General features: G+C 38.3%; 1 protein-coding gene across 1 annotated transcript; it reads left to right on the forward strand.

Annotated features, from left to right (window-relative positions):
• Positions 1-215: 215 nt before the first annotated feature.
• Positions 216-9,929, forward strand: tj (Maf family bZIP transcription factor traffic jam). Its single transcript, XM_011501964.1, has 5 exons — positions 216-970; positions 1,106-1,302; positions 7,470-7,763; positions 9,079-9,242; positions 9,891-9,929. Exons 1-5 carry the CDS (start codon positions 216-218, stop codon positions 9,927-9,929), a joined length of 1,449 nt encoding a protein of 482 aa, XP_011500266.1.
• Positions 9,930-10,433: the final 504 nt, after the last annotated feature.

Below are 10,433 nucleotides of genomic sequence, written 5' to 3' on the forward strand. Positions count from 1 at the left end.
TCTCTCTCTCTCTCTCTCATTCGTTTTTCCGCTCACCCGCTTACCCACTCTCGCCAATATACCCACGGCCAAAATACAGATCCAACACACATCCGGATCCATTCGCAATACGCATATACGTACGCGCGCGCACATACGTCAGGCTACGCACGTAGACGGAAGGTAGGAATCGCAGGCCCGTCTCATCCTTTGATTCGGACGAGTCGTTATGTCGGATGCCTGAGCTCAGGCGCGGTACCAAGAGCAATAGGAGCACTACCATAAACGACAAAGAGTCTCGTAGTTGTTTTACCGGCCCGACGGCGACGACATCAACGACGACGACGACGACTACGACGGCTACGACGACGACGGCAGCAACGAGCGAAGTTGCGGCGGGCGCTGGCCTGCAGCCTTATGCAGCCGCGGCCGGCGGTGAGGTCGTCGCGGTCGACGAGGTGAAGATGGAAGCCGAGGAGCACCTCGCTCGTGAATACGTTCAGGAGTTTGTGCTGGATCATCTGGATCCGGGGGACGTGAAACGCGAAGCGGCGGCAGCGGCGGCGGCCGCGGCCTCCGCCGCGGCTCTCGCCGCTGACAAACTCCGGACACCGTCTAAGCCGCTTCTCGGCCACGAGCCCGCGCAGCTCCGCAGCCTGGGCTCTCCCCCTGGTACCGGTCCCGGGGCCCTGGGCCCGCTCACACCACCGGCTCACGAGCTCGAGCAGCCCCCTTACGGCCAGCCCCAGCTACAGCACGTCGTCCAAGCAGGAGTATTATTGAAACTACCCTATGGGCCAGGGCTCACTGGCCTCTCGCATCCGGGTACGCCGCCCGATACGCCACCAGTCTCGGCCTCACCCCCGGCGCTCCACCACCTCCAGCGACTCGACAGACTCGAACGCGCCCAGTACCAACCGCATCTCCAACAACAGCAGCAGTCTCAACATCCTCACCAGCATCAGCAACACCAGCAACAACAACAGCAACAGCAACAGCAACAGCAACAGCAACAGCAACAACAGCATCAGCAACACCAGCAGCAGCAACAACAACAACAGCAGCAGCAACAGCACCAACAGCCAGAGGCGATCTTACCCGACGGAGTTCCGTGGTTCGCTCCGAGTCTGCGACAGGAACCCCTGGATCTTAGACCCCACTGTCCACCCGAGCCCGGACCCGAAGCCGACATGGATGCCGAGCATTGGCCAGGTCATCACCTACCGGACCTCGTCCAGCACCATCATCACTCGATCCATCATCAGGGAGGACACCCGGCACGGCTGTCCAGACACACCGGTCAGTTTAAAGCCCCGAATTCCGGTCAGTGACGCTCGTGCAGCCCTCGCCTCGAAACAGTCGAGCGTCGCGCCCCGTGGTTATCGTGGCGGTGTGTGCGGGGGGGGGGGATGGTCGGTAATAGGCAGGACAGAGCATTTGCTGCTCGGTCTAGCGGGACGTGCCGTAGGAGTTGGTGCTGTTAGCCGATGGCGTTGTAGAGGCTCGATTATTTTCGTCGTGGGTAAGGCCGCACTTACCGAGCTATGATGAAGTGTTGGTTGATGTGATGTCTCGGGACAGTGAGGGGCCACTCGAGACGCTGTCGAATCGTCGTGGAATCGTCGTGTAATCGTCGTGGAATCGGCGCTCGAGCGCTCGAGCCTTTAGCCATCCCCTGGCCAAGTCGCATACTCGAATAAATCACCACATTTAAGGAGCTTGGCTTAAGCGAGTAGGGAAACGAGGAAAGTTCGTGTTTCCTATGTCCGAATTTGCCATGTGTTATGGGGGATTTGTATGACGGGGCCCTTTCCATCAGCCCTCGGAGCGCGCGCGCGTTGTTCATTCCAGTTTGTGCCGTGCCACAGCCTAATTCAATTGGAATATGAATTCGCGTCGTCTAGTCGTGAGCGTCGGCTTTATGATAGAAAACTGCCGAGTTAAAAGCAATGCTACGTAGATATTTTCATTAGAAATAGTTTGACAAATGTTGTGACGCAATTGTCACAATGATGAATGGGCATTACTGTTATGAAATTAATTTGCATAGGGAGAGCCATGAGATGATAGGCATTGATATTATCGTATGAGCCTTAGGTATTTATTTGTAAGCGCAGGGAAGAATGTTTACAACGTGAACTTTAAAACAAATTAGACTTTGAAATCTAAAGCCCTTATCATTATCGGCAGATAGCGCTAAATTATAGATAATTGTTGACATTTAAGAATCTTTGAGGGCTCCTCTTATTTATAAACAATATTTCGAATTCACAAAATTACTATGTGAACCAATTGGCCTGTATGGTCGATGCAAATTAACTTTGTACGAATTTAAGAAGCAAAATGTCAATGTCAGAAATTTATAATGCTTCGCTGGCGTTAGTTTCATCGATATGTCACAACAACTGTCAATATACTCAAAACACTAAATACTCATGCTTAAATACAGCTAACAGTGGTAATATAAAAATTTACATTTACACGTAGGCAATTATAATTCTCTTTAATGGCAAAAGGGTTTTTCATAGCTTTTCTCTTGTTTTCACAAAAACACCAATATTATAAATAAAAATACAAAATATTGATAAATATTATAGAGATATTAATGTTGTAAAGTGCTGTGCAGCTTGTAATGTATAACATTACAACTATTATAAGCAATTTATGTTGTGATTGTTGAATGCCCGAATAATAGAGAAATTTGCAATTCTTTCATTCGATGTAAATCAATTTTTTTTCTCAATTTACGTATATAAATTTCTTAGCTACAAAATGCCAGTATCGCTAAGCATATATTAAGCATATTGCAAAAAAAATGTGGAGTTATATTGAAATTTACATAAACAATAAATAAAAGAATCGTTTATTATACCGTTTCATAAAGTGGCGGAAAAAGCAATTTCTAGCAAATTAATGATATAAATGATAATTACTTGCCTTACGGTACGCTTATTAGCTTATTACACTGCGGCTACAATATTATTTCAAGATTTTGATGTTGTTTAAGAAAAAGCTTTCGATCATTTCAATCAATAATCCACTTTCCCTTGGATAATTATTATCGGTTTTTATTACCTTGAATATTATATAAAAAAAAAAAAAAAAAAAAAAAAAAAAAAAAATAATATCTTCTAATGATTAAAGAAATACAAAATGTCTATCATCGTATAACATTTGATATAGTAAAATGATTAATTAAATAATTAAAAATTCATAGATAAGGTTTTGAATAGTTTTTGATGATGTATATTTACCGATGGAAATACAAATACAAATACCTTAATTTTTTATAAATATCATAAAAAAAAAAAAAAAAAGAAAAAAAAAAGCAAAATGTTTATTATATATAATTCAATCCCTATGTGTGCAATTTGGTAGTTTATTTTTTCGTTTTGTTTTGTAATTTACTTGACTTGACAATCAAATTCATGTAAAGTATTAATTAATTTATTGAAATAGAACGTGTGAGGGCCACGACTCCGACGATTGCAATAATTATTATGATTAAATCATTGAAAATAAATTTTCATATTCGTTTCACAAATACTTATTATTTGTGTAATTAGGCTTTATTATAATTAAATAATAACCTCCGATTCTTAGATCGACAGTTTTAGCTAAGCGGATAGTATTTACCTAAGTCTTATAATCATAAATTAAATTATTTTAATCGACCAAGCAAGAACTTAAGCATGCATTTAAATATATCTAATGCACATAATTACAAGTCATAATATCAGATTTTCGCAATAAAATCAATAACAACAACAATAAAACAATAACATTTAAATATACGTATTATTTGAAAATCTAAAGTCCCCGAGATCTATTAAGAATACATTAAAAATCTTACTTATTATATTAAATTTGCTATTAAGAAATATGTAACAATTACAATTAAATATTAAGCCAATGTCAAGGGTAAAGAATTATAAATCTTAAATTATAAATGGCACATCGATTTCACTTGCATCTTTTATTGTTTGTTACTTCCAATAAGTTTTTTGCACAAAAAGTCAAGCGCAATTTATTTTAATTTTAATGTCGAATAAGCTAATTGCATAAGATATCAATGGGATTAATTAAACGACTAGGATTTAATTGTTTTAGCAACGCCGATTATGAAATTTAACCTTAATTTTTAATAAATAAAACATGTTTAATCAATAATTGGGGTGAAGCCCAAATATAATTGTGTCGCGATGTCATTCAATTACCTTTCGTAAAAACTACTAAGAGCGAAGAATTTTACATACTTGACAATTACATTTACTTACCAAATATGTCGAATTTATACTGAATTGCTTAACGTCTAATTTTTCAGATTGTTTCATTATCGTAGCTTTAACATTTGGATTTATTTTTAATAAGTTATAAGAATGTAAATCATTAGATTTTCTACATAAGTACGCTTTTATGAACGACTACTATTGCTAAGAACCATTACTAGTAAGCCACTTTACCAAATGACTTTACCAAAGTAATTGGTTTACATCAATAAAGTGTTTAGATTTATTTTAAACGATACTTTAGTTGCCTTTCCAAATAGAAAATTCCACTATCTTAATCAATCCCACCTTTCATAACTTTACTGTATTATTATATGCCACAGTTGTTTAAAAGTTTATAAATTTTGTCGATATTAAGGTTTTTAATATTCTCTCAAGAGAGAAGTTAAATTAGAGATCGTTAAATACAAATGTCTAATACAATTTCTAATTTTAATTTAGCAATAATGAAGGTCATTTACATCATAATAATTGCAATAAATGTAAACAAAGTAATGTATTGTAATGGCAAGTTTTTAATGATATTTATGCGTAAGGAAATAATATTATGGATTTTCGATTGAAAAATATATGTAATTGAAAAAGTTCAATCGTCCGTAATAACGTTTAACATTTGATTTCAGAATGCTCAATATTCAAATGTATATGAGATTTTGCTCTACTTATACATAGAAATCCCCTAACGCACGAGAAACGCGTTATACTGTTGAAAACTAAAAAAAAAAAAAATGTTAAGTTCAGTAGAATCGGATAAATCTCGTGGCAATATATAATTTTCATGAGTACTAAACAAAACAATGAAAATATAATGATTTGACAGTAGTATATAATATAGGTATTTTTTTAATTGTATTTTTTTTTTCTTTCTACGTGTTTTATTATTACACACTTCTAGCTCGATGCATATTGTTTCGTTAATTATAAATAAATTGGATATTTCGCTCATAATCTGAAGAAAGCTAAATATTTTAATGAAACATCATATTTAAAATAATTAAAAAAAATATTAATAATAGACGAGCGATAAATTGTACAAGATGCAAGTAAAAGTTTTGCAACAAGTAGTAACAATATTGTCCAGCTATTCGGCGGGCTTAATTGTTGTTTTGGATCGCCAAGTTCTTTTGTTTAGCGAGCTTTTCTCAAGAATTTTTCTGTAATTTCCCTTCCTGCCAATTCATTATGATCTTGTTTATGAATTGCAGATAAAAACTTTATCATTCAAAGACCATTTTGTCTATACGGGATTTCCATGAGTAAGAATTTTCAATTGCACTTAATATGTATAATAATAATAATAATAATAATAATAATAATAATAATAATGATGATGATGATGATGATGATGATGATGATGATGATGATGACGACGACGATGATGATGATAATGATAATAATAATAATAATAATAATAATAATAATAATAATAATAATAATAATAATAATAATAATAATAATAAACAAGAAATTACTTTGTATATATAAAACAATAGCATATTTTATCTAAATATAATGCTTATTTAATATTTTTTTTATTTTTTATTTTTTTTTATTTTTTTATTTTGTATCGCTACAGTTTCAGTGCCGATGGATTATAGACACTCTTTGTCCTAAACAAATTTCGATATAAATTGAAGAAAAAAAAAAAAAACAATTACATACAAAAGGTCGAATTAAGATAAATGTCAAGGCAATAACAAAATCTATTATGATAATTGAAATATTTTTGTATTATCAGAAATTTTGAATGTTATATTATATTGTCATCTTTTCTAATTCTTCGTTTATATGTGTAAAATACAGCTTTTATAGATATATCTGTAGGCGCATAAAATTCCTTCTTTGTATTTTATCTGCAGATTGTATTCAAATAGTACAAATGATTATATATTTTCAATTTGAATTGAGCACATGCGGAAAGATTAGAAGCGTTATTATTTAAGAAACTAATATTTTCATACTAAAATCGACAATAATGAATTATCAGTTAAGCGGCTACATTGCACTGATACGCAATTATAAAAAATTGCGATTTTTACTGTCTTATAATTTTACATATAAATTTTATGCTTCTAACTTCACTGCGCGCATCTCTATAAGTATGACAATCAATGCATTTTGATGAAATAAAAAAGATTAGACCAATAATAATAAACATAACATTATCATTCTATAAATACAATAATGCTTTATAAAATAATTGAATGTCTCGATAAATTTGCTTAAACTAATTTGCATATAAGTAATGCCATTTCATACTTGCAGATGGATTTTATTTCATCAGACAGAATAATACGTATACCTAGCAACAACATAATTACATAATACAATTACAAAAAAAAAAAAAAAAATACCAATTGTTATAAAAGGAATCGTTTCTTTTCTTTTTTCCATTTATCCGAATAAATAAAAAAAATCATTATCTAATGCAATTGGTATTGGATGGAATCATTTACCAAATTGGCGTAAGACCAATGACCGAAAATTATAATGCTAACCTCGACATAGTTTTCAGAAAAACGTGAAAAATTGTGTTAACGATTTGTTTAGTCGCGTATCTAAGTCGATAAGTACATTATAGATAGTTGTTAGTTCGTACAATTATTTTATCGGAATAATGCAGTTTTCAAAGAAATATCGCTTAGTAGTTTCCAATGTATAATAGCGGAATGGAGGGTGAGTCTAGCACGAAGCGATCGTACCGTTAAATTTCTCAATGCTTTTCTAATAATTCAGCACCTTTTGAATAATTAATTTTTTGAATGATTAATTTTTAGTAATTGTTGCTCGGAGGCTCATAGGCTAGAGATCTCATAGGCAGGGCATATTTTGTATTAGTAGATTATCCGCGCATCGATGATAATGGCAATTCGTCCGAGCTCCTTAATCAATAGTCGCGTGAAAGTCTTTGCGGTAAAAATTTATAATAGTTGAGGTATTGGTTAAGCCGGGACTCGCGATTTCATTTAACAATCGAATAATTTTATCCTAAGAGGAAACATGCTGAAGCATCGAGCGAAGCCCAACGTTAAATCCGTCCGCGGCTAAGTAACTAACGGCGGTGCGCGCGTTCCGCAATGACGGAATCACCGAAGTCTTAAGGCGCGTGCAAAGCCCGACAACTGCGGACTCGAGAATTCAGGGTCTGGGGCGCGGGAAATCCCCGCTCGGCGTAAATAATCGACGAGACTTTTGCTACAGGAGGCTACATAATGGGCGGCCACATCGAGTATTACACGAGCGGCGGCGCCGGTGGCGGAGGCGGCAGTGGCGGTGGCGGCGCCGGTGGAGGCGGTGGTGGCATTAACGGCGCTGGCGGTATGATGCCCGTACAGCTGGACGATGGAATGCAAATGCAAATTCAACAGCAGCAGCAACAACAACAACAACAACAGCCTGGGAGGCCGCTGAGCGTATGCTCCGGGAGCTCGTGCGGCCCCGGGCCGGGATCAAGCCAGGGACCAGGTGGACCCAGTCCCGTGCACACCATTCGAAGTAGGTGTTGTAGGATTAAGTCGTGACGACTTGGACCTACGAGGACGCTGCGGCCACGCGGATTCTTGGCGGGTGTATTGGGGCGGGGGGGGGGGATGATTGACGCACGCGACGCCGAGGTTGCGGCAGCTCGTCGAGCACCGATGAGCGCGTGGATGGTCGCGCGAAGGGCTCGTGAGTGATTTTGTGGATAGGGTAGCGTAGGCAGGTCGGCACGAGTCAGTCGATCGATCGCCAAGGGAGATTGGTGTTGATGGATCGCGGTCGAGGAAAACATATTTGAGCTTAACGCTTGCGAGGGCGCGCGATCGATTACAACGAGCATTGGATACGCTAATCGGCAATCGGTATTATCGATGGACGACCACGAAATAATTTACAACGAGACATCGGTTACAAAGAATTTCCTATTATTCCGTAACTATGACGTATCAGTAAATCAGCCTTAGAGATACGGGGGTCAAAGTAGTCAATAGTTCACGAATGCGCTAGCTTGTACGCTTTTGGGGCATTAATTTTCACGACGATTCACGATGATCTAACGCTCATTGACAACGATTGGGAAGGTCGAATTGTCGTTGAGAAGGGTCGTCCGACCGATTCGATATCAAGAAATCATTTAATTTCCATTAACGGTCAAAGTCCGCGTATTTTTTCACTACGTAACGATGGCTAAGAAAAAAGTTTAACGTCCTTACGTATTCGCTTCAACGATTCGAATGCAAAATTCAAAATTCAAAATTCAAAATTCCAAATTGCCAATGAGGCGGAAGTTGCTTGGCCAAGGATATCTCGATAAACTTAACTCTAAACAATGCATTTAAAAGGACATTGGATAACTCGCCACTTGGCGCAGTTAATGCTGCCATTATATAACGGAAGTCTAACGGGATTTGGACATATTTGCGTTCGTCCGTATTGTTAATGCATGGCGAGGGGTCGATTCGCGCGGCGGCAATTTGATATCAAGAATAAAGGATCCTAATATCATGCGCATATTAATTAAATTAAATAGACTTTTGGCTATGGACGGTGCTCCTCTCGCCCTAGTTCGAACGAGCATTCGCTTCGATCGCTCCTCGACACCTATGCACTCAAGGCGTGATGCATAATCGTCACCGATCTCCCGGTAGGGAGTGTGTCGTGACTACGACGAGTATGCTGGTGAGGGTCGCGGGTCGCGTCGGTCGGCGTCGAGGGGTCGCGAGCGTCAAAAGCAACGGCCCAAGAATCCCGAGGTCGCAAGGAGACTCGTACTAGTAGGCTGGTCGCACGTGCGGATATTCCCACTCACGAGGTCTATGAATTTGCGCAGTACACCGCTCGGCCTCCATAACGCACTGCTCGGGTCCGGCGGGAAGCCACGAGCATTGCTCGGAGCCGCCGGGCAGCCACGACGACCTCATGAACGACGAGCTCCTCATGTCCCTCTCGGTCCGCGAGCTCAACAAGCGGCTGCAGGGATGCCCTAGAGAAGAGGTATCTGGAAATTCCTTGATCACAGCCCGCGGACGGAGCTCAATTGGCTTAGCCGTGGAGCTTCGTTTCCGAATTCTTTTTACGCGCGAGTCACGTGTCCCGGGGGCGCTTAGGAGAGGTGGCGGCGAGGAGTGGCAGCAAGTCCCATTAGTGTCGGAGTTGAGTCGGAGTCGACGGGCGAAGGGGACGGGTTGCGACTACATGATTGTGCGCACCTCCAATGAGAATTTATTTTATTTTTATTTTCATCACACTCTTATCCTGCGCTCTCTAACCTTTTAGTCACATTTACATTGTCGCTTTACATTTTATATTTATATAAAGCTCTCGTGCTGAATATGCGTTGTTACGATAAATATCAAAATATCATAAAAATTCAATGCTTAAATAGTCTAGGATTATCGACACTGGAATCGAATTTTGGTTCTGTCATTTTTTTTTAATTCCCCCCCCCCGCCGCCGCTGACAATAATTAAATATCGTATAATGATAATAATAACGACAACGGCGACGATGAAAATGATGACGATATTTATGAAAACGTTAGCGACTAAGAATGAAATTAGGAGTCCTTTTGAATGTTGTATATTGCATTTAATGAATCGATAGGATCTTAAAAACGTTTCATATAGTTTTACATTTTTACAGTTTTTATTTTACGCCAACGAATGTGAAACGAATCATTAGCGACAATTTGAAAAATAAAAGCTCAATTAACAAACGCGATAAAATTCAGATTATTTAAAATCGTTTAAAACTCTTGAATTTTCACAAACTTCAATTCCACTTTTCAAAATATCTATTATGATAAGGTCTTTCTAAGCTAAAATAGAAGAAAAAATAAAATAGATGTATTATAATTTTATAAGAATCATCGGAAATGTATATAATAAATGCCAAAGCGTAGCTCATACATTACCGGCAACTCTTTGCATTTTGTAAACGGATATAGAATCTTTAGAGAGTAAAAGCGATATCCTGTAAATATTATATAATATATAATTCCAACCGCAACCTTATTAATGCCTTATTCGATATCTTATTCGAGTCAAAATATCAAATGGATTTGGTTAAAATTGCCATTTTCTCGCTAAGATTTTCAATATAAATTTAGTTGGCGAATAAACAGGTTGAGGCGTCATTATTGTTTATCTAATTTGCAGGAGATTAATTTTGATATTCTCGAGAAAA

This window comes from Ceratosolen solmsi, unplaced genomic scaffold, assembly GCF_000503995.2.
Source record: "Ceratosolen solmsi marchali unplaced genomic scaffold, CerSol_1.0 scaffold23, whole genome shotgun sequence".
Classification (NCBI taxonomy): domain Eukaryota; kingdom Metazoa; phylum Arthropoda; class Insecta; order Hymenoptera; family Agaonidae; genus Ceratosolen; species Ceratosolen solmsi.

Bases quoted from the DNA above. Each gene is read 5' to 3' on its own strand.
- tj (XM_011501964.1), top strand. From the start codon at position 216: ATGCCTGAGCTCAGGCGCGGTACCAAGAGCAATAGGAGCACTACCATA. The intron at 971-1,105 runs GCAACAGCAACA...GTTCGCTCCGAG, and splicing joins CAGCAACAACAACAGCAACA to TCTGCGACAGGAACCCCTGG. The intron at 9,243-9,890 runs GTATCTGGAAAT...ACATTTTTACAG, and splicing joins AGGGATGCCCTAGAGAAGAG to TTTTTATTTTACGCCAACGA.